The sequence below is a fragment of the Stegostoma tigrinum genome, chromosome 36, assembly GCF_030684315.1.
Source record: "Stegostoma tigrinum isolate sSteTig4 chromosome 36, sSteTig4.hap1, whole genome shotgun sequence".
Taxonomy (NCBI): Eukaryota; Metazoa; Chordata; class Chondrichthyes; order Orectolobiformes; family Stegostomatidae; genus Stegostoma; species Stegostoma tigrinum.
Genome location: NC_081389.1, coordinates 9,363,194 through 9,388,125, shown reverse-complemented (window position 1 = coordinate 9,388,125; position 24,932 = coordinate 9,363,194). Strand labels below are relative to the sequence as shown.

At 47.4% G+C, this 24,932-nt stretch overlaps 1 protein-coding gene across 11 annotated transcripts in view; it reads right to left on the bottom strand.

Annotated features, from left to right (window-relative positions):
* tln2b (talin 2b) overlaps window positions 1-24,932 on the bottom strand; it is a 357,717-nt gene that overhangs the window by 83,058 nt on the left and 249,727 nt on the right. For all 11 annotated transcript variants that reach the window (XM_059640204.1, XM_059640207.1, XM_059640203.1 and 8 more), the window contains 6 exons: window positions 22,429-22,557; window positions 21,967-22,080; window positions 18,659-18,772; window positions 12,438-12,572; window positions 12,113-12,241; window positions 5,034-5,136 (listed from right to left, as the gene is read on the bottom strand). In XM_059640204.1, coding sequence (XP_059496187.1) covers window positions 5,034-5,136; window positions 12,113-12,241; window positions 12,438-12,572; window positions 18,659-18,772; window positions 21,967-22,080; window positions 22,429-22,557 — 724 coding nt within the window. The remainder of the gene's footprint in view (window positions 1-5,033; window positions 5,137-12,112; window positions 12,242-12,437; window positions 12,573-18,658; window positions 18,773-21,966; window positions 22,081-22,428; window positions 22,558-24,932) is intronic.

The window sequence follows — 24,932 nt, the reverse complement described above, 5'->3', positions numbered from 1 at the left end:
GTTGGGTAATGTTATGGATTCGAATCCTGTCATGGCAGATAATGGAATTTGTATCTAATAAAAATCTGGAATTAAGAGTTCAACAGTGACTGTGAAACTGTTCTCGATTGTTGTGTAAACTCATGTGGTTCACTGATGTCCTGCATCACCATTTAGTACGATAAGGGCTGATCTGACATTTCCCTTTCCCCCTAACTCTTGACTCCCTGACTGATCAAGAATCTATCTATCACAGCCTTAAACATATACAAGGACTCTGCCCCCAAAAGGTTTCTGTGGCAAGGAGTTCCAAACCCTCCAAGAGAAGAAATTCTATTCATCTTGGGCTTAAATTGGCACCCCTTCGTTGTGAGACAATGCCCTCTGGTCCTAGACTCTCCAATGTGGGGAAAATTTTTAAAAATTATTTTTTTAAAACAGTGTGGGGACAGGAACTTTGGCCCAATAAGTTCACACTGATCCTTGGGGCATCCCTCCTGGACTCATTCCCCCATAACCCACCAAATCTATACATCCTTGGGCACTACGAGGCAATTTAGCATGGCCAATCCACCCTAACCTGCGTATCTTTGGACTGTGGGAGGAAACCGGAGCACCCAGAGGAAAACCATGCAGACACGGGGAGAATGTGCAAACTCCACACAGACAGTCGTCCAAGGGTAGAATCGAACCCAAAGTCCCTGGCGCTGTGAGGCAGCAGCGCCAACCCCTGAGCTACCGTGCCACCCCATTTATCTCTTTCAGTTCAGCATTTACCCTGTCAAGCCCCTTAAGAATCCTACACATTCCAATGTGTTACTTGGGGTGACTGGGTGGACTTTGCAAATTCTCCCCATGTCCTCTCTCAGTCCAAAGGCATGTAGGTTAGGGTGGGTTGACCATGCTAAATTGCCCCGTAGGGACTAGGGATGTGCAGGCTTTTTGGGTTAGACATGGGGAATGTGGGGTTACAGGGGTTGGGTCAGGGTGGAATGCTGTATGGCGGGCTGGTGCTGACTCGATGGGCCAAGTGGCCTCTTTCTGCTCTGCAAAGATTCTACGATTCCATCAACACAATCTGAAACTTTGCTTGATGTGGCACAGGTGCAGAGGGAATTTAAAATAATCCATCAGAGCTGCAGATCACTGGAACCACCGGATGTGAGAAAGCCCCTAGCAGCCTGAGCTAGATTTATCACTACATTATTTCCTACTGGAAATACTTTCTGCTTCTGGTATGGTTCATACAATTGAGGCATCAATTCAGTTTTATTGCTGATCACTTGTCATGTTTTGCTTTCTGATTTCAAAAAGTCCTGACAAAAAATGAATTAGATCAGGAAGCATTAAATCAAGCCACAGAAATAATGAACACAGTAAAAAATGACTGGACTCCAACTTGGAAAGACTGCTCCCTGAGAGAGAGAGACTGAGTCTATATTTAAAGTATTCTTTTGTAACGCAGGAAAGGAAGCAGCAATTCTAGCCAGAGTAAGTTCTGTGATCAGTAATAATAAACTACAAGAACAGTATAAACATGATAATTAGTACATCACACATTTTAAAGATGGTTTGACAGAAATTTACAAGGACAGTGAGAATAATTCACCAGCTCACCATCATATAGTCAGGGTTGCCATCAGAGAATGCAGGATCAATGCAGTGTGGAGCTGCAGGAACACAGCTGGTCAGGCAGCATCAGAGGAACAGGTAGAAGGGACCTGACCCGTAACGTCGACTTTCCTGTTCCTCTGATGCTGCCTGGCTTGCTGTGTTCCTCCAGCTCCACACTGCGTTATCCAGCATCAGCAGTTCTTGCAATCTCTCAGCTCAGAGAGTTCACCACCAGAGGCAAACATAAGGTCAGTGTTAATTAAACACAGCTCCTTAGCGTGGCCTCCATCCCCACCTGTTTCGCTTCAGATCAGGGCCTAGGGCATAACTTTTCACCTTCCCTTGCTCAGCTGCTTAAATCAGAAAAGCAAAAACGTTTCAATAATTAGTGCTGCCTCTTCTTTTTAAATAGGTCAGCTCTATTAATTATTGATTTAAACAATCGATTTGATGCTTTGGACATTTTTTTAAATGAAATTCCACAGTGTACTGTAGGGCCACACCTGCCCTAATTCAGAGAAGGGCAGCAGGCTGGCTCAGTAGTTAGCCCTATTACCTCACAGTGCCAGGGGCCACGTTTGATTCCACCCTCGGGTGACTGTCTGTGTGGAGTTTGCACATTCCACCTGTGTCTGTGTGGGGTTGTCCCGGGTGCTGCAATCTCCCCCCAAGAGATTTGCAGGCCAGGTGGATTGGGCATGAGAAACGCAAGGGGATGGTCTTCAGAGCAGCGATATGGGCTGAACGGCCTGCTTCCGCACTGTAGGGATTCTATGAAAAGCTACAATGGGTCCACCACCATTCTCAGTTCAAAAAGGTTGCAGAACTTGTTGTTTGATTTACTCTACTCCATCATTCGCTTCAGGATCCTGTCCTTCACTTCCTCATTCATAAACAGCCCACCAGATATGCATCAGAGATAATGGGAACTGCAGATGCTGGAGAATCCAAGATAATAAAGTGTGAAGCTGGATGAACACAGCAGGCCAAGCAACATCTCAGGGACACAAAAGCTGACGTTTCGGGCCTAGACCCTTGATGCAGGGCCTAGGCCCAAAACGTCAGCTTTTGTGCTCCTGAGATGCTGCTTGGCCTGCTGTGTTCATCCAGCTTCACACTTTGTTACCACTGGATATGCACACTTTTTACTCTTTACACTCCTTTTTTCTTTAATTTATGGGATATGGTCATCATTGGCTGGACCACCATTTATTGTCCATCTTTAATAGCCCAGAGGGTAGTTTAGACATAACCGAACTGCTGTGCATTTGGACTTGCACATAGGGCAGACTGGCCCAGAACGACAGATTTCCTTCCCTAAAGGGCATTAGGCAACTCGGCGGTTTTTCCAACAATTGACAGCAGTTTCATCATTAGACTCTTAATTCTACATATTTATCAAATTCAAATTCCACCATCTGCTACGGTGGGATTCGAACCCCGCTCCCCGGAACATTAGCTGAATTAACAGTCAAGCAATAATACCACTGGGCCATCATCTTCAGGGAGGCAACGGCAATATCAAAAAAATGGTATGAATACAAATATGCTTGATGATTGATTATCTGATGATCGATAAATAACATGCCAATGCAGCATACAGGAAAGGAACAATTTAAACTGTCAGGGTCTCCCTCTTGCAGGTAGTGGATAGAAATTGGACTCATTTAAAAAACAATTATGCATCGCATGGCAGGAGCCCTAGCTCAGTGAGAGCCATTCCATTGTTACCATGGAGACTAATCTCACCACAGTCAGCACAGCAGTTAACATCCTACAGTACCGCTATAATTCTGAGAAACTGCAGCTTGTGCATGGACATCAGAGGTAGTCAAGTGTTATTCTCTGTCCGATCACACCTAGCAATGTCCTGACGATAAACAGGATTGTAAGCACGCAATGTCACTCTGCAAAGTTCCTAGTAAGGCTCTCAAGGTCTCCTGCTGAAAATTCAATTGGGTTCCTCGTAACAGTTTAGAAGTCAAGGTTCAGAGGTCAGCAGTAGAGGCTTCAGCATGTGTATACAGTCAGGTCTGCTACAACATCTGTTCTGGCAACACAAATCGGTTATAACATGACTGGCAAATAGGGGAACACTCTGTCTAAAACGTGAACTTCTGTTGGCTATAACACAATTCCATTGGTGTGTGGAGGAGAGTGTGTCAACATCAAATGAAGATTTTGTGGACTTGGTTTTGGATATGACCAATGTTAGCACCAAAAGAGTGGGCATTAACAACGGAGCAACCTCAAAACCTCTTCCTCCATCGAGGCATCATGACAAATTTTCAAAATAAGGTGTTAAATTTACTCTTATTTCATTTTTAGATATGAACTAAACATTTACTCAAACTGAGATTTCCTTTGTGTTAGGCTTTTGAGTGATTTTGAGTAATATTTTTTGGTGGACGGCCCTGAACTCCACGTTTCCCACAGTAGTGTGATGCATAGTGCAATGTTCTGCAGAAACGCAAATATCTCATCATAGTAGATCCAACCGTACCTCAAAAACCTGTTTTACACTGAACTGTACCCACCTGTACCGTGTGTTTTACACTGAACTGTACCCACCTATACAGTGTTTTACACTATACTGTACCCGCCTGTACAGTGTGTCTTACACTGAACTGTACCCGCCTGTACAGTGTCTTACACTGAACTGTACCCACCTATACAGTGTTTTACACTATACTGTACCCGCCTGTACAGTGTGTCTTACACTGAACTGTACCCGCCTGTACAGTGTGTCTTACACTGAACTGTACCCGCCTGTACAGTGTTTTACACTGAACTGTACCCGCCTGTACAGAGTTTTACACTATACTGTACCTACTGAATAGTGTGTTTTACATCGCATTGCACCCACTTATACAGTGTCTTATACACCATACTGCACCCGCCTGTACCGTGTATCTTACACTGAACTGTACCTGCCTGTACAGTGTGTCTTACACTGAACTGTACCCGCCTGTACCGTGTGTTTTACACTGAACTGTACCCACCTATACAGTGTTTTACACTATACTGTACCTGCCTGTACAGTGTGTCTTGCACTGAACTGTACCCGCCTGTACAGTGTGTCTTGCACTGAACTGTACCCGCCTGTACAGTGTGTTTTTCACTGAACTGTACCCGCCTGTACAGTGTGTCTTACACTGAACTGTACCCGCCTGTACAGTGCGCCTTACAGTGAACTGTACCCGCCTGTACAGTGTCTTACAGTGAACTGTACCCGCCTGTACAGTGTGTCTTACAGTGAACTGTACCCGCCTGTACAGTGTGTCTTACACTGAACTGTACCCGCCTGTACAGTGTGTCTTACACTGAACTGTACCTGCCTGTACAGTGTGTCTTACACTGAACTGTACCTGCCTGTACAGTGTGCCTTGCACTGAACTGTACCCGCCTGTACAGTGTGTTTTACACTGAACTGTACCCACCTGTATAATGTTCATTGCCTTGAGCTGCACAAGTGAGGAGCTGTGCCATTGAAGAGCCAACAGCCTTGGATGTACTTCCCAGATCCTGTGCACATTTCTCCAGCTGGAAAAACAGGAAGGCAAGAATTCTTCACATGAAGGGCAATGAGTTTTGACAATCCCTCACCTGAAGGCCTGTGGCGGCTCATGGAGTTCATTCATGACAGTAATTGACAGATTTGCAGATGTTAAAGGATACCCAGAACATGGGAAGGAGGAGGGAAAAAAGTACTGAGGAAGATGAATGGCTGGGCAGATTTGATGGACCAAATGACACAGGCCTCTTCGTGTTGCCAGTGTTCCTGAACAAATTGCCTCATATGCCATTAGGCCCTTACTCAGAAGCTTAACCTTTGGAGTTCCACTGATGGTGGGCAGCACAGAGGTTAGCATGTCTGTCTCACAGCGCCAGGGACCCGGGTTCGATTCCAGCCTCGGGTGACTGTCTGTGTGGAGTTTGCACGTTCTCCCTGTGTCTATGGGGGTTTCCCCCGAGTGCTCTGGTTTCCTCCCACAGTCCAAAGATGTGCAGGTTAGGTGAATTAGCCATGCTAAATTTTCCATAACGTTCAGGGATGTGTAGATTATGTAGGATGCTGATGGGGTTGGTGTGGAATTGTTGGGCTGAAGGGCCTGTTTCCACACAGTAGGGATCCTATTATGATTCTTCTATGATCCAAACAAAGAAAAGCTGCTCGCTATGATCTAGTAACTCAGTGAATACTCATGAACAGAATCACCTCCACCACACCGAGACTGTTCAATCATTTCTAGATAATTGATATCTTGGTCTGACCGTCAATAGCAGCAAGTGTCATGACCCATGAGACATCAGCTGGACCCTGGTGGTCACAGTGGCTAAAGGCAATTGCTAAGCACATCTCGTACCATCTGATCAACTCAGTTGGCTGAAATTCTGTGAATGGATAAAGTAAGATGTTCCACCACAGGAGAGACACTGGAAATCGACCCAACTCGGTTTATGTCTAATGCTGGGGGAAGCGGTAAATCTTAATTTCAGTGCTGCTCAGAATTAAATCAATGGCATCATCACAAAACCAAGCAAGTTCAGTTCAGTTCAGTGACAAGGTGCATGTGAGACTGTGCACTAGTCTCAATTCATGGAGGTGGGAAATGTAGGGGGAGCCATCTCACAGTTTAACCTTCTTCAGACTTCGGGGACCTTTTTTGAGAACAAGTGGTATTGACTTAATAAGGCCTTACTGATGTTTAATAGCAAACACAGCACTCTGTCATGTGGCTGAAACAGACTGTAAATATCTTCTGGTTATGCGATCAGGTTTGTACCTAAGAACTTGGACCAGGAGTAGGCCATTCAGCCCCATGAGTCCGCTGCATCATTTGATACGATCATGGTTGATCTCATCTCGGCCTCAACTCTATTTTCCTGCCCACTCTCCACAAACCTTCAACCCATTGCTAATTAAAAAATCTGTCTCTCTCCTTCTTAAATGTCCCAGCATCCACCACATTCTGGGGTAGTGAATTCCACAGTTTCAAGACTCTTTGAGAGAAATAATTCCTCACCTCTGTCTTAAATCTGCTACCCTTTATCCTAAAACAATGACGTCTCATTCTAGATCACCCCATGTAAGGAAACATCCTTTCTTCATCTACTCTGCCAATCCCATTTAACATCCTATTTAGTACCTTAATTAGACTTCCTCACATTCTTCTAAACTTCAGAGAGTATAGGGCTAAACTGCTCAACCTCTCTTCGTAAGATAAACCCCTCATTTCTGGAATCAATCCAGTGAATCTCCTTTGATCTGCCTCCAGTATAAAAATCGAACAAACTGTTGGGAGTTTTCGATAGGCCTCCAAATAGTTCCAGATATGTAGAGGAAAGGATAGCAAAGATGATTCTCAATAGGAGTGAGAGAGACAGGGTAGTTGTCACGGGGGACTTCAACTTTCCAAATATTGACTGGGAAGACTATAGTTCAAGTACTATAGATGGGTCAGTTTTTGTCCAGTGTGTGCAGGAGGGCTTCCTGACACAGTATGTAGACAGGCCAACAAGGTGCGAAGCCACATTAGATTTGGCACTGGGTAATGAGCCTGGCCAGGTGTTAGATTTGGAAGTAGGTGAGCACTTTGGTGATAGCGATCACAATTCTGTGATGTTCACTTTAGTGATGGAAAGGGATAGGTGTATACCACTGGGCAAGAGTTGTAGCTGGGGGAAAGGCAATTACAATGACATTAGGGAGCATAGGATGGGGAAGGAAACTGCAGGGGATGGGCACATTAGAAATGTGGAGCTTATTCAATGAAAAGCTCCTGTGTGTCCTAGATAAGTATGTACCAGTCAGGCAGGGAGGAAGCTGTAGAGTGCGGGAGCCGTGGTTGACCAAGGAAGTGGAATCTCTGGTCAAGAGGAAGAAGAAGGCTTCTGTTAGGATGACATGTGAAGGCTCAGTTAGGGTGCTTGAGGGTTACAAGGTAGCCAGGAAAGACCTAAAGAGAGAGCTCAGAAGAGCCAGGAGGAGACATTAGACATTGTTGGCAGACAGGAACATGGTAAACCCTAAGGCTTTCTATCGGTATTTAAGGAATAAAAGAATGACGTAAGATTAGGGCCAATCAAGGATAGTAGTGGGAAGTTGTGTGTGGAGTCAGAGGAGATAGGGGAAGCACTAAATGAATATTTTTCGACAGTATTCACTCTAGAAAATGATAATGTTGTCGAGGAGAATACTGAGATACAGGTTACTAGACTAGGTAGGGTTGAGGTTCACAAGGAAGAGGTATTAGAAATCCTACAGAGGGTGAAGATAGATAAGTCTCCTGGGCCGGATGGGATTTATTCTCGGATCCTCTGGGAAGCCAGGGAGGAGATTGCCGAGCCTTTGGTATTGATCTTTAACTCGTCATTGTCTACAAGGAACAGTGCCAGAAGACTGGAGGATAGCAAATGTGGTTCCCCTGTTCAAGAGGGGGATTAGAGACAACCCTGGTAATTATAGACCAGTGAGCCTTACTTCAGTTGTTAGTAAAGTGTTGGAAAAGGTTACAAGAGATAGGATTTATAATCATCTAGAAAAGAATAATTTGATTGGGGATAGTCAGCACGGTTTTGTGAAGGGTAGGTCGTGCCTCACAAACCTTATTGAGTTCTTTGAGAAGGTGACCAAACAGATGAGAGTAAACCGGTTGATGTGGTGTATATGGATTTCAGCAAGGCGTTCGATAAGGTTCCCCACAGTAGGCCATTGTACAAAATGCGGAGGAATGGGATTGTGGGAGATATAGCAGTTTGGAGCAGAAATTGGCTTGCTGTAAGAAGACAGAGGGTGGTGGTTGATGGGAAATGTTCATCCTGGAGACCAGTTACTAGTGGTGTACCGCAAGGGTCAGTGTTGGGTCCACTGCTGTTTGTCATTTTTATAAACTACCTGGATGAGGGTGTAGAAGGATGGGTTAGTAAATTTGCAGACGACACTAAGGTCGGTGGAGTTGTGGATAGTGACGAAGGATGTTGTCGGTTACAGAGAGACATAGATAAGCTGCAGAGCTGGGCTGAGAGGTGGCAAATGGAGTTTAATGCAGGCAAGTGTGAGGTGATGCACTTTGGTAGGAGTAACCAGAAGGCAAAGTACTGGGCTAATGGCAAGATTCTTGGTAGTGTAGATGAGCAGAGAGATCTCGGTGTCCATGTACACAGATCCTTGAAAGTTGCCACCCACGTTGACAGGGCTGTTAAGAAGGCATACAGTGTTTTAGCTTTTATTAATAAAGGGATCGAGTTCCGGGACCAAGAGGTTATGCTGCAGCTGTACAAAACTCTGGTGTGGCCGCACTTGGAGTATTGCGTACAGTTCTGGTCACCGCATTATAAGAAGGATGTGGAAGCTTTGGAAAGGGTGCAGATGAGATTTACTAGGATGTTGCCTGGTATGGAGGGAAAGGTCTTACGAGGAAAGGCTGAGGGACTTGAGGCTGTTTTCGTTAGAGAGAAGAAGGCTGAGAGGTGACTTAATTGAAACATATAAGATAATCAGAGGGTTAGATAGGGTGGATAGGGAGAGCCTTTTTCCTAGGATGGTGACGGCGAGCACGAGGGGGCACAGCTTTAAATTGAGGGGTGAAAGATATAGGACAGATGTCAGAGGTAGTTTCTTTACTCAGAGAGTAGTAAGGGAATGGAACGCTTTGCCTGCAACGGTAGTAGATTCGCCAACTTTAGGTACATTTAAGTCATCATTGGACAAGCATATGGACGCACATGGAATAGTGTAGGTTAGATGGGCTTGAGATCGGTATGACAGGTTGGCACAACATCGAGGGCCGAAGGGCCTGTGCTGTGCTGTAATGTTCTATGTTCTTTGCAGATGCTGAAAATCAGAAACAAAAACAGCAACTGCTGGAAAAACTCAGCACGTCTGATTAGATTCGATTCCCTACAGTGTGGAAACAGGCCCTTCGGCCCAACAAGTCCACACCGCCCCTTGAAACATCCCACCCAGACCCACCCCCCTATAACCCACACAGCCCTGAACACTACAGGCAATTTCTCATGGCTAATCCACCTAGCCTGCAAAATCTTTGGACTGTGGGAAGAAACGCGGAGCACCCGGACGAAACCCAAGCAGACACGGGGAGAATGTGCAAACTCCACACAGACAGCCTCCTGAGGCTGGAATCGAACCCAGGCCCCTGGTGCTGTGAGGCTGCAGTGCGGCAGCAGGTGTGGAGAGAAATCACAGTTAACATTTCAGGTCCAGTGGCCCTTCCTGAGAACTGATGTTAGGTAGGAAGAAGTTGGTTTTTATGTAGATGGTAGAGTCGGGGAAGGGGCAAATACGAAGTAAATGATAGGTGACCTAAACAGTGAGAACACTTGGACAGACAAAGGAGTGGATAATGATTAGTCTGGGAAAATAAATACCTGTGATTGAGGATAATTAGTGGCTAACAATGGGTTCTGTGTAATAGCAGACTATGTGACAACAAGGACTAGCGTGTGGGGCTTGGGGTAAGGACATGGGAAAAGCTCAAGCCCTCAAGTTGATGAACGCAACATTGAGTCCAGATGGCTGCGGGGTTCCCAAGTGGAAGGTGAGGTGCTGCTCTTCCGGCTTGTGCTAAGCTTTGCTGGAGCACTGCAGCAAGCCTAAGATGTTGGGCCAGGGAACAGGGTGGTGTGTTGGAAGTGGCAGAAAACTGGAAGCTCAGGGTCTCTTTTGCGGACAGAACATAGGTGTTCTGCAAAGTGATCACCCAGTCTACACTTTGTTTCCCCAGTGTAGAAGTGCCCACACTGTGGGCAGCAAAAGCAGTAGACTAGATTGAGGTAAATCACTGCTTACCGGGAAGACATGTTTGTTTGTTATCAGCTGGTTAAAGTATAGACTCATATAAGTACACAACACGGAAACAGGCCCTTCTGTCCACCTCGTCCATGCTGACCAGATATCCTATATTAATCCAAGATAACAAAGTGTGGAGCTGGATGAACACAGCAGGCCAAGCAGCATCTTGGGAGCACAAAAGCTGACGTTTCGGGCCTAGACTCAGCATCTGCAGTTTCCATTATCTCTGATCCTATATTAATCCAGTCCCATTTGCCAGCATTTGGCCCATATCCCTCTAAACCCTTGCTATTCATGTACCCGTCCAGATGCCTTTTAAATGTTGTAATTGTACCAGCCTCCACCACTTCCTCTGGCAGCTCATTCCACACACACACACCATCTTCTGTGTGAACAAAATGGTCCCTTCAGTCCCTTTTAAATCTTTCCCCTCTTACCTTAAACCTGTACTCTATAGTTTTGAACTTGCCCACCCTGGGGTAAAGATCTTGCCTATTTACCCTATCCACGCCCCCTATGATTTTATAAACCTCTATTAAGTCACCCCTCAGCCTCCAACGCTCCAGGGAAAATAGCCCCAGTCTATTTAGCCTCTCCCTGTAGCACAAACCCTGCAACCCTGGCAACATCTTTGTTTACAACAGAAGTTGCTGAAAAAGCTCAGCAGATCTGGCAACACCTGTGAAGAGAAAATCAGAGTTAACATTTCGGGTCCAGTGGCCCTTCCTCAGAACTTTTCCAGCAACTTCTGTTTCTGTTTTCTGAACTCTTTCTAGTTTCACATAGGAGGGAGATAGAATTGTACGCAGTGTTCCAAAAGTGGCTGAACCAATGTTCCGTACAGCCTCAACATGACGTCCCAGCTCCCATACTCAATGCACTGACCAATAAAGGCAAGCATATCAAACGCCTTCTTCACTACCCTGACTACCTGGGTTTCTACTTTCAGGGGACTGTGAACCTGCAGCCCAAGGTTTCTTTGTTCAGCAACACTCCCCAGGACCTTACCACTAAGTGTATAAGTCCTGCCCTGATATGCCTTTCCAAAATGCAGCTAACTGGAAAGTTGCAATTTCATTCACCAATTCCAGTTGCTGCTTTGGTCTAATCCCCCAAACATGAAGCCTGGAGACGCTCTGGGCTCGTAATTTCCCTTGTTCATAAATGCCACTGCTGTAACTTCGACAACAATCTTGTAACAGCGACAACCCCCATTGGCGCAATGGGTGAGGTACAAAACATAGAATCCCTGCAGTGTGGAAACAGGCCATTCAGCCCGACAAGTCCACACACCGATCCTCCAAAGAGTATCCCCAACCAGATCCATCCCCCTACCTATCCCTGTAACCCCGCATTTTCCATGGCCCAGCTACCTAGCCTACACATCTTTAGACTGTGGGAGGAAACCAGAGCACTCAATTATGCTCCAGCATCTTGGAATGAAATTGATTCTTACTCACAAGGAGAACTTGTGTGTGGAGTCTTTGAATGCGGGGAGGACGAGGCATCGCACAGTTCTCACTGGCCAGGAAACTCTCCTCCTTTTACCACCCACAATGGAACCTGATTAAATAAACAAAGGCCCTGCCATGTTCAATCCCTATTCTCCACACTAACTCAATTTTTTAAAATAGATTCCAACGGTCAACGGTGGCAATCTTCACTCAAAACGACAAGACTGATTTGTGAAAGAGCTCATCTTACCGTCTCCCCTGGCAACGGCTTCAGTTGTCCGTCGGCTGCTGCCATCTTGGCATCCTGTAGTTCATTCCTCAGAGTCTGCACCGACTGCAGGGCGGAGTCAATTTCCATGGGCCCACATGTCTCATGAGCCTGAATTGGAGAAAGTCGGGCATTACCGGGGCTGGTTCACCTCTCAAGATCGGTTTGCTCCATGTTTTTGTTTTGGCCCAAAATGCTGGGCCTCTCCGGTAACAACCCCCGATAGCAGCCTCAGTCAGAGCTGCCCGGAGATGGGGTGGGGGTGGGGGGGGAGGGGGCGAAGGTGAGCACCGCGACCATCACTGACCTTTTGCACTGACGTTCGGAGCTCAGCCAGGCTCGTGGCAAGGTTCTTAGCGCATTGGCCAAGCTGCATGGCAGCGGCCTGGTCAGCGACTGTGGGCACGGCAGCCTTAGCGGAGGAGACCATCTTGCTTCCAGGCTGCAGAGACAACAACGACAAGGTTAAGCAGAAAGACTCATACTTACATGGCGCCTTTCGCAACCTCGGGGTGTCATCATAGGATCACAGAACCCCTAACAGTGTGCAAACAGGCCCTTCGGCACGACAAGTCCACACCGACCCATTCCCCGCTATAGCTCACCTCATGTCCAAAGTGCTTTTTTTAAACAAGAAACGAAGCACCTCTGAAGAACGCTCATTGCTGCGGTTAAACAACAAAAAAGGCTGCTAATAAATGCACAGCACAATCCCACAATCAATGCGTCGACATTGGCCGGATTTTCAACGATGGTATTAACAGCAACCTGGCCAAGTTACTCCTGCTGTTCTTTGAAATCAGTACAAAGGATGTATTAAATTCACCCACAAGTTTCATTAGGCCTTAACTGCTTCAGTACCGACCTTCTGACAGTGCGGCACTCCCTCAGTGCTAACCCTTCGACAGTGCAGCGCTCCCTCAGCACCGACCTTCCGACAGCGCGGCACTCCCTCAGTACTGACGCTCAGACAGTGCTGCACTCCCTCAGTACTGACCCTCCAACAGTGCAGCGCTCCCTCAGCACCGACCTTCCGACAGCGCGGCACTCCCTCAGTACTGACGCTCAGACAGTGCTGCACTCCCTCAGTACTGACCCTCCAACAGTGCAGCACTCCCTCAGTACTGACCCTCCGACAGTACGGCACTCCCTCAGCACCGAACTTCCGACAGTACCCACTCCCTCAGTACTGACCCTCCGACAGTGCGGCACTCCCTCAGCACCGAACTTCCGACAGTGCCCACTCCCTCAGTACTGACCCTCCGACAGTACGGCACTCCCTCAGCACCGAACTTCCGACAGTGCCCACTCCCTCAGTACTGACCCTCCGACAGTGCGGCACTCCCTCAGTACTGACCCTCCGACAGTGCCCACTCCCTCAGTACTGACCCTCCGACAGTGCGGCACTCCCTCAGTACTGACCCTCTGACAGTGCGGCACTCCCTCAGTGCTAACCCTTCGACAGCGCGGCCCTCCCTCAGGACTGACCCTCCGACAGTGCCCACTCCCTCAGTACTGACCCTTAGACAGTGCAGCACTCCCTCAGCACTAACTCTTCGACAGTGCGGCACTCCCTCTGTACTGACCCTGTGACAGTGCGGCAACCCTCAGTACTGACCATGTGACAGTGCTGCACTCCATCTGCACCGACCCTCCGACAGTGGGGCACTCCCTCAGTACTGCCCCTCCGACAGTGGGGCACTCCCTCAGTACTGACCCTCCGACAGTGGGGCACTCCCTCAGCACTGACCCTCCGACAGTGCGGCACTCCCTCAGTACTGCCCCTCCAACAGTGCGGCACTCCCTCAGTACTGACCCTCCAACAGTGCAATGCTCCCTTAGTTCTGACCCCCGACAGTGCAATGGGCCATCAGTACTGACCCTTCGACAGTGCGGAGCTCCCTCAGTACTGACCCTTCGACAGTGCGGAGCTCCCTCAGCACCGACCCTCCGACAGTGCGGCACTACCTTAGTACTGACCCTTCGACAGTGTGACACTCCCTTAGTACTGACCCTTCGACAGCGCAGCACTCCCTCAGTACTGACCCTCCGACAGTGCGGCACTCCCTCATCACTGACCCTCCGACAGTGCGGCACTCCCTTAGTACTGGCCCTCTGACAGTGCGGCACTCCCTCAGTACTGATCCTCCAACAGTGCCATGCTCCCTCAATACTGACTCTCAGACAGTGCGATGGTCCCTCAATACTGACTCTCAGACAGTGCGATGGTCCCTCAATACTGACCCTCAGACAGTGCAGAGCTCCCTCAGTACTGACCCTCAGACAGTGCGGAGCTCCCTCAGTACTGACCCTCAGACAGTGCGGAGCTCACTCAGTACTGACTCTCAGACAGTGCGGAGCTCCCTCAGTACTGACCACGACAGTGATGCACTCCCTCAGCACCAACCCTCCAACAGAGCGGCACTCCCTCAGTACTGGCCCTCCAACAGTGCGGCACTCCCTCAGTACTGATCCTCCAACAGTGCCGTGCTCCCTCAATACTGACTCTCAGACAGTGCGATGGTCCCTCAATACTGACCCTCAGACAGTGCAGAGCTCCCTCAGTACTGACCCTCAGACAGTGCGGAGCTCACTCAGTACTGACGATGACAGTGATGCACTCCCTCAGCACCAACCCTCCAACAGAGCGGCACTCCTTCAGTACTGGCCCTCTGACAGTGCGGCACTCCCTCAGTACTGACGATGACAGTGATGCACTCCCTCAGCACCAACCCTCCAACAGAGCGGCACTCCTTCAGTACTGGCCCTCTGACAGTGCGGCACTCCCTCAGTACTGACCGTGACAGTGATGCACTCCCTCAGCACCGACCCTCCGATAGTGCGGCACTCCCTCAGTACTGACCCGCCAACAGTGCCGTGCTCCCTCAATACTGACTCTCAAACAGTGCGATGGTCCCTCAATACTGACCCTCTGACAGTGCAGCAATCCAACAGTACTGACCCTCCAACAGTGCATTGGTCCTTTAGTACTGACCCTCCAACAGTGCAATGGACCCTGAGTACTGACCCTCAGACAGCACGGAGCTCCATCACCTCTGAAAGTGCAACACTCCCTCGGTACTGGCCCTCAGACAGTGTGGCGCTGCCTCAGTACTGACCTTTAGAGAGTGCAGCACTCCCTGAATATTGATCTCCTGACAATGCTACGCTCCCTGAGTACTGACCCTCAAGACAGTGCAAGACAATCCCTCAGTATTATACTGAGAATGTCAGTCTGGTTCGAGTCTCTGCAATCTGGTTTGAACCCACATCGTTCTAACTCAGAGGGTGGAATGCTAGCCACTGAGACACCATCGAAACATAAATATATCAGCTTTCAAACTTAGAAATTAAACTTTCCATCTTGTTTGCAGCAGGGGCTGTGGAAAGCATACCAAATCTCAGAATACTGCCCACAAATGGTTTAAGACTTTCAGAGATACCACAGGACATCTATTATTTAAACCTCCGAAATGTCTATCCGTCTATTTGCTTGTACTGCTCCACAACATAATTAGAATGGAGTTTATTTGCAAAGCATCAGCTTAACAACACAATTAGATAGATTGCACTGTGAAACAAATCAGATTGGGTACCAACACTACACCATCATACAAATATTCAAATCTAGATAAATGTTCCATAAAAACAAAGCCTTTGATTGGTGTTCAGTGATTGCTGCCTAATTTATTGCATAGCTATCGAACACAATTATGTGGAAGAGTTTATTGTAGGCTGGGGGAGAAGGGAAATCTGGATTCGGAACAGATCGTTCAGCCAGGTTCAACGTGACGTGGGAAGGTTTTTGAAGCATAGACATTAGCTGATCAGACATTAACTCTCCTCGGGGATTGATGAGCTCAGTTGGTTGGAGAGCTGGTCTGTGAGGCACTGTGAAGCCAATTGCGTGGATTCAATTCTCACTCCTGCTGAGGTCACTGTGAAGGTCCCAGCTTTCAGTCTCTCCCCTCGCCCGAGGTGTGGTGCCCCTTTGGGTAAACTGACCACCATTTGTTTCCCTCTTTGCCACTAATGAGGGGGCAGCTGGTGAGGCTAAGATGGCATTTAATTTTCACTTCATGCCCTCACTCTGTCAACAGCGCCTTCCCAAGCTGTGACCTCCACCGTTGAGAAGGCTGAAGGGGCCTGATGGATGGGAACACAAGCAAGCCGCTCTCGAAGCCACAAACCATTGTGACTTTGCAACTATTTTATCATTACTTCAGTACCGCTGGATCAAAAATCCAGGGCCTCCTCCCTAACAGCACTGTTCTTGTCCAGGCACCAGATGAACTGTAATGGTTTAAGACTAAAGCTCACCACCACCTTCTGAAGGTCAACTGGGGAATAAATACTGGCCAATTCAATGACATCCACATCCCACAAAAGGTATTTAAAAAACCCCTATCCCCAAAACTTCTCTCATTATCTCCAGCATGCAACTTCCCACAGAATTCCACTGTTCAGCAGGAGGAGGATTCATACTTTCAGTTGTTGAAGGAAAGGGGTTTAGGAGGCGGGGGCATGGTGTGTGGGTAGGGGAGTGGTTGTGAAGGGATGAGGGATCCCTGGAGCAAGGCTTTGTGAACATTGGTGACAATCCCACATGCAACTGGATTAATCCCAACAGGATGTAGAGGTGCTGGTGTTGGACTGGGATGGACAAGGTCAGAAGTCATACGACACCAGGTTATAGTCCAAAAGGTTTATTTGAAACTTTCAGAGCGCAGCTCCCTCGTCAGTTGAAGTGAGAGGGAACACACAGAACACAGGACCTATAGGCAGAGAGACCAAAGGATCACATAAATAGTGCAGTGGATTGTTAAATAATAAGCCTCTGCAGGTGATCCAAAGTGTTAGATGGTCTAAGTGTCAACAGCTGAATAACAAGCAAAGGGATGGCTTAAAATCCAATTAAATGAGGCAAAGAGATAATTACAAAACAATTAAAAGTAAGGAGGTGCTGGAGACAAACCAAAACGACCAGAATAACATGATAGGTATAAGAGTTGTGCACCTCCTCAGAAGACAGACACAGGATAGAGTACCCTTCATCATCCAGTGCTTCACTGGGGTGGAGAGACTGTGCCACGTTCCTCATAGCCTACAAAATGTCATCAGTGACGACAAGCATCTCGCCAAGATCATCCCTACACCTCCACTTCTTGCCTTCAACCAACTGCCAAACCTTAGTCGATCATTCGCAGCAAACTACCCAGCCTTCAGGACAACATCGACTACAACACCATACAACGCTGCAAAGTATGAATCCTCCTCCTGCTGAACAGTGGAATTCTGTGGCAAGTTACATGCTGGAGATAATGAGAGAAGTTTTGGGGATAGGGGTTTTTTAAAATACCTTTTGTGGGATGTGGATGTCATTGAATTGGCCAGTATTTATTCCCCAGTTGGCCTACAGAAAGTGGTGATGAGCTTTAGTCTTAATCTTAAACCAAACTCTGTAAGACATTTCAGATCATTGACATGGACACCACCATCTCACATGGGAACACTACCCACCCCGTATATGGCAGATACTCATGTGACTCGGCCAACGTTGTCTATGACATACACCATAGGCAGGGATGCCCCGAGGCAGGGGACATTGGAGAAACCATATAGACTCTACGACAGCAGATGAATGGACACCGCACAATAATCACCAAACAGGGATGTTCTCTCTTGGTTGGGGAACACTTCAGCAGTCAGGGACATTCAGGCTCCAATCTCTAGGGAAGTGTCCTCCAAGGATGATACACGATAATGCAGAATCGCTGAGCAGAAACTGCTAGCCAAGTTCCGTATTCATCCTCAACCATGATCTTGGGTTTATTTCAAATAAACCTGTTGGACTATAACTTGGTATTGTATGAATTCTGACCTTATCCCAGTCGGTCGAGAGCTTCAAGTGGTTCTGACTTGGTCACTCTATTGGCAGTAGGTGGGAAGACTAGCAATGGAATTATTGAATTCCTACAGTGCAGTTAGAGGCCATTCAGCACAATGGATCCACACCGAACTAGACTCATTCCCCCAACCCTATCCCTATAACTATAACCCTGCATTTCTCATGGTTAACCCTAGACACTACGGGTAATTTAGCAAAGCCAAGCCATCTAGACTGCATATGTTTGGACTATGGGAGGAAACCAGAGCATCCGGAGGAAACCCACGCAGAACAGGGAGAATGTGCAAACTCTACACTGACAGTCACCCAAGGGTAGAATCGAACCCAATGTCCCTGGTGGTATAACCACTGGGCCACTGTGCTGCCCCTCCAATCCAGAACTCAATTACTGCGGGTGCAGGTTGACAATTTGGGTTTTGGGTGCCATGACCACACTGCCTAATTCAATGCCCTTGTCTGATCTCAGCTCACCAGCTCCAGAAGGAGAAGGTCCTGCTCAAAGAGAGAGAGAGAGAGAGAGAGAGAGAGAGAGAGAGAGAGAGAGAGAGAGAGAGAGAGAGAGAGAGAGAGAGAAGGCGACAGAGGCAGACAGACAGAGAAAAAGAGAGTTACAGACGTACCTGAAGGAAGTTCTGGCTAGCAATAATCAAGGCGAGTTGGGCATTAAGATTCTCAGGCTCAGCCTGGCTCCCTCGCACACCTTGCACCAACTGAGGAATATAATCAGCAACGACCTATAGAAAGAAAATACGAGACACTGTATGTGAGGAGCTTTTCCTCAAAATAAGCCCGTTTGTTCATTATCCAACCACCACCTTCAACACTAACATAGCAGCAGTGTATACCACCTACAGGACAGGTTGCAAACACTCACCAAGGCTCATCAGACAGCACCTTCCACTTCCAGCTAGAAGGACGAGGGCAGCAGATACAGGGGAACACCACCCCATGTAAGTTCCCCTCTGAGCCACTCACCATCCTGACTTGGGAATATATCAATGTTCCTTCACTGTCGCTGAGTCAAAATCCTGGAACTCCCTCCCTAAGGGGCTACCTACAGCACATGGGTCTACCATTACCTTCTCAAGAGCAACTCAAAATAAAGGAAAGAAGAGAAAAAGAGGGAGCAGATGAGGAAGGGATGATGAAAAGAAAAATACTTCCATTTCCAAAGCATCCAACTTACAACATATGAACAACCAAACACAGAGAGTGAGTAGAGATAATAGGAACTGCTGATGCTGGAGAATCTGAGATAACAAGGTGTAGAGCTGGATGAACACAGCAGGCCAAGCAGAATCAGAGGAGCAGGAAAGTTTGATGTTTCGGGTTGAGACCCTTCTTCAGAAAAATGCAACATGAGTAGATTATTTAACCCTTTGAGTCTGCACAGCAATTTGTTAAGATCAGATCGGAACCTCAAATCTGCATCCCTGCCAACCTCCTTTAATCTGAGGAAGGGTCACCTCCCCGAAACATTAACTCCAATTTCTCTTCACAGATGCTGCCAGACCTGCTGAGTTTTTCCAGCAACTTCTGCCTTTGATTCTTCTTGAACCTGTTTGGTTAAAAAGAATCAGTCTGTGTCTGCCTTAAAACTGTTCAAGGACTCCGCTTCCACCACCTCTTCGGGAAAAGAGTTCAAAATACTCGTGGCTCTCTGAGAGAAAATGTTTCGCTCAAGTCTGCTTGAAATGGGTGACACATGATTTTTGAAGAGTGACCCCTAGTTCTAGATTCTCCATTTTTACCGTGTCAAGACCCCTCAGGATGTTATATGCTTCCAACAAATTACCCTTCTAAATTTCAGTGGGTACAAGTCTGGCCTTTCCAACCTTTCCTGAAGAGACAACCCACTCATTCCAAGTTTATGAGATATACAAGGTGTGGAGCTGAATGAACACAGCAGGCCAATCAGCATCAGAGGAACAAGAAAGTTGACGTTTCGGGCCTAGACCCTTCATTAGAAATGGAAACGTCAGCCTTCCTGCTCTTATGATGCTGCTTGGCCTGCTGTGTTCATCCAGCTCTACACCTTGTTATCACAGATTCTCCAGCATCTACAGTTCCTACTATCTCATTCCAAGTTTATGTCAGGTAAACCTTTTCTGAATTTTTTTTCCATTGCATTTACATCTTTTTTAACGAAGGTCACCAAGACTGTGCTCAATTCTCCAGATGTGGTCTCACCAGCTTCCAGCATTATAACTTCCAACTTTTATAATTCCTTTGCGATAAATTCAAACATTCCATTAGCTTCCTAATGCTGTACCTGGACACCTATAACCTTTTGTGATCCATGCATGAGGATGCCTAGATCCCTCTCTATCTCACAGTTCTACAAATTCACACTGTTTGGATAAAATATTTCCTTTTTATTGTTCATTTCACATTTTCCCACATTTTAAACCATTTGCCTGATCTTCAGACTGAGATAGATAGGTTCTTGATTATCAAGAGGATCAAGGGCTACGGGGAGAAAGCGGGAGAATGGGGTTATCAGCCATGATTGAATGGAGGAGGAGACTTGATGGGCCAAATGGCCTAATTTCTGCTCCTATGTCTTATGGTCTTATCTTGGTCTCTTCACTGAACCTATCCATATCTTTCTGCAGCCTCTATTATGACCTCTCCACAACTTCCCTACTTATCTTTCAAGTACAGCAGTGGTTAGAAATTATCTAAATGTGACGCCACGGGGTAACCTGAGGCATAATGGCAGTGCCCTCTGCCTCTGAGCCAGGAGGCCGAGGGTTCCAGTTCCAGTTTAAAGTAATAAGATCTCTGAACTGGTTGAATGGAAAATATCTAAGAGCTGGGTGTTTCCCCAGTGGATGTTGGTTTCTGGGCAGGGAAAGGTGGAAACTGGCGTGTGTGCTAAACTGCAGATTTACATTTGTACAGTCCTGATTGTCTAATGCTGCTGAACGGAGATCCTTTGATGGCTTTAGGTACCTGCTCTCAACCTGGATTCTCATTAAGCAGGGAGACATGCCAAAATATTTTGCATCAATTCAAAGCTCGTAGGGACAGCGTGCAATACACCTGTTTCAGCCCAGGATCCGTACACAATAGGGTGATGCTCATTGCATTCACTCAGGCTTGAGCCAGAGGTGAACAGCTTGTTCGGTCATTGTGTAATCATAGAATTCCTAGAGTGTGAAAGCAGGCCATTCAGCCCATCAAGTCATTGCCAACCCTCGGAAGAGCATCCCACCCAGACACAACCCCTACCTAATCTCCGTGACTCTGCATTTCCCACGGCTAACCCAACTAACTTACACATCCCTGTACACTATGTGCAATTTAGCATGGACAATCCACCCTAACCTGCACATCTTTGGACTGTGGGAACACACAGGGAGAATGTGCAAACTCCACACAGACAGTCACACGAGGCTCGAACTGGACCCGGATCCCTGGCGCTTTGAGGCAGCAGTGCTAAGCACTGAACCACTGCGCTGCCCCAAGTCATACATCATGTAAACATGATTTCTCTCTCACAAAGCCATACTGACTATCCCTAACCAGTCCCTGCCTTTCCAAATGCACATAAATCCTATCACTCAGAATTACCTCCAACAACTTACCCATCATCAAAGTCAGACTCACAAGTCTATAATTCCCAGGCTTCTCCTTACATCCCTTCTCAAACAAAGGCACAACACGAGCCTCTCTCCAGTCAACTGGCACCTCACCCGTGCTTATAAATGATACAAATATTTCTGCAAGTGTCCACACAGTTTCCTCCCTAACCTCCCACAACAGCCTGGGATACACTCGATCAGGTCACTCCTCAGCTTCCTTTGTGCCATTTCATTGGAACTGAACAGGGAGGCCTCCTGACGCCCATTCCAGTGAAGACATACCCAAGAGAGACACGGTTTCACACCAAACCCCTGTGGGATTTTCCCATTCAACCCTTTACCTTGCAGCTTTGGACCAGTTGTTGATGGGCGGCCGTGTTCTTATTGGACGATGATGCATTCTGCGAAGCTGCAATAGTCTGCGTTGCGGAAGCAGCTGCTTGTTTGGCTGCATTCTGCTCAAGGAGAGAGTAAAGAGAAACATATCCTGAACAACAAAAGACTCTCGTCCGCTACAGTGAGCCCTGCAAAGCCAATTGATCAATTAAGTTCGACATGATGTACTAAAATTGGTTTCATGGGCGATTTGGTGAGTGAGTGGCTGGGAGTCACACAGACTGGGATGACCCTGCCTCTGACCTGCGTTAAGTTTGATGACCTCAACGTGCCTGATCCTTTGAGTAATGGTTTCCTGACAGATTGGCTTCTGTGGTCCTCCCTGTTTCACTCGGTTGCCTGGTGCCAATTGTAGGACCAGGAGGAAGCTGCTTACGAATTTACCTGAAAGGAACAAGCTGCATTACCTCAAGCCGATTAATCAGCTTCTTTTTGATGGCGTTCTGAGCAGCCGAGTTGGTGACGACTCGCAGGCCTTCCGCTGCTTCCCGCAGTTTCTGCTGTTGGTCCTGGTTTTCCGGATTTGCGGCTGCGCCCTGTGCAGGAGAGAAATGAGATCACAGACGGTCAGCCCAAGAGGACGAGAGACATTCACCCCGTTGGCACAGCTGGCTGGGTTCAGGGGGTGGAGTGGACCAGCGTCAACCATTCCTTGGGTGTACTCTAGTGTAGCCCAGCTGCCTCACACTTACATGGAGGAAAGTATTGGGAGACCACTTCAGCTCTGCGATTAGGAACAGAGGCAGGGACTGGGCCATTTTGTTTGAATAGCTTGGTAAGTATGTGACTGTCCTTCAATGAGGGCAGCACAGAGTCATAGAGCACAGAAACAGACCCTTCGGCCAACCATAATCCCAAACCAGACTACTCCCACTCCCACCTGCCTGCCCCTGCCCATATTCCTCCAATCCTACCCTATTCATGTCGTTATCCAAACGTCTTTTAAACATTCTATCTGTACCCATATCCACCACTACCCCTGGAAGTTCATTCTCAAACAAACAACATCCCCGTCTAAAAAGATTGGCCCCTGCTGTCTTTGTTTTAAATCTTCTTCCTCTCACCTTAAAAATATGCCCCTTAGTCTTGAAATCCACCACCCTCAGGAAAAGCCATTCACCTTATCAATAGCACTCATGATTTTATAAACCTCTATAAAGTCACCCCTCAACCTCTTACACTCCAGTGAGAAGTTCCAGCCTATCCAGCCTCTCCATATAACGCAAACCTTCCATTCCCACCGACATCCCGGTAAATCTCTTCTGAAACCTCTCCAGCTTAATCATATCCTTGCTATAACAAGATAGCTCGTCACTTAGTGAAGCCCCAAGTCAGGCTTTTAGGAAAGAATACTGTGCATGTACTTAGAAATTGAGAGCTGGAGAAGGCCATTCAGCCCATCGAGACTGCTCTGCCCATCAATATGGCTCAGCCTCTACCTCAATGTCATTTTCCTGCTTCCTCTCCATACATTTTCAGATTTATAAGAAATCAAAAGTATTGATCTCCTTCTTGAAAATATGTAGTGGCTCAGCCTTCACAGGCTTCTGTGGGGTAGAGCTCCACAGGTTCGCCACCCTTTGAGTGAAGAAATGACTCCTCATCTCTTGCCTACTCTGAGATTATGCCCCTAGTTCTAGGCTCTCCAACCAGAGCAACATCCTCCCTGCATCTAATCTGTCCAGCCACGTTTGTGTTTTATACGCTTCGACCTGTCTCATGTTTCTAACTTCTAGTGAATACAGGCTCAAGTTGAACCAGTTACTCATAAGAGAATCCTGACAAGCCCAGTATCAGCCCTGGTGTACCTCCACGGTATTCCCTCTATCCTTTCCTAGACTGGGAGAGCAAAACCATACACAGTGCTCCAGGTGTGGTCTCACTAAGGCCCTGTAACACATCATGGAATCCCTACAGTGTGAAAGCAGGCCATTCAGCCCAACAAGTCCACACCACCCCTCTGAAGAGCAGCCTACTAGACCCACACCCACTACCCTATCCCTGCATACTCCACACGAGACACTATGGGCAACTTAGCATGGCCAATCCACCCAAACATGCACATCTTTGGAGTATGGGAGGAAACCGGAGCACCAGGAGGAAACCCACGCAGATCCGGGGAGAATGTACAAACTCCACACAGACAGTTGCCCAAGGGTGGAATTGAACCCGGGTCCCTGGGGCAGCAGTGCTAACCACTGAGCCACCTTGAATACCATCCTTAAGGAAAAAGTCATCTCAATGGGCGGCTTGAGTGAAAGGCAGACATCCCGTCTCTGCTCATCTAACCTGTTTCTCTCTCCAGGCAAGCTGCCAGGCCCTGGTGAGTCACCCCAGCACACTCTGCTTTTATTACTTCAGAAAAGAGGGATACCCTATACTGGGCTGTGGGGAGGACTTAAAATCTAAAGCTGCAATTTGCAATTATATCACACCTTCAAACATGATATAAAACAGGAACGTTGTAGCTCTAAATTGATCACTGCGAATATAAGAGACCAGGTGACGTGAGATGGGTTTTAAGGAAGGATGAGGTTCAGAGGCAGAGAGTATGTATTTTTATTCGTTCACGGGATGAGGACATCGCTGGCTGGACCAGCATTTATTACCCATCCCTAATTGCCCAGAGGGCAGTTAACAGTCAATCACAATGCTGTGGGACTGGAGTCACCTGTAGGCCAGACCAGCTAAGGATGGCAGTTTCCTTCCATAAAGGACATTAGAGAAGCTGATAAGCAATTCATTGTGGAGGGATTAAAGTGCAGGGCTCACTAATGTCCTTTAGGGAAGGAAATCTGCCATTTTTACCTGGCCTGGAATACATGTGACTCCAGACCCACAGTGATGTGGTTGACTCTTGACTGCCCCCTGATATAGCCTAGCAAGCCACTCTGTTTTATCAATCACGACA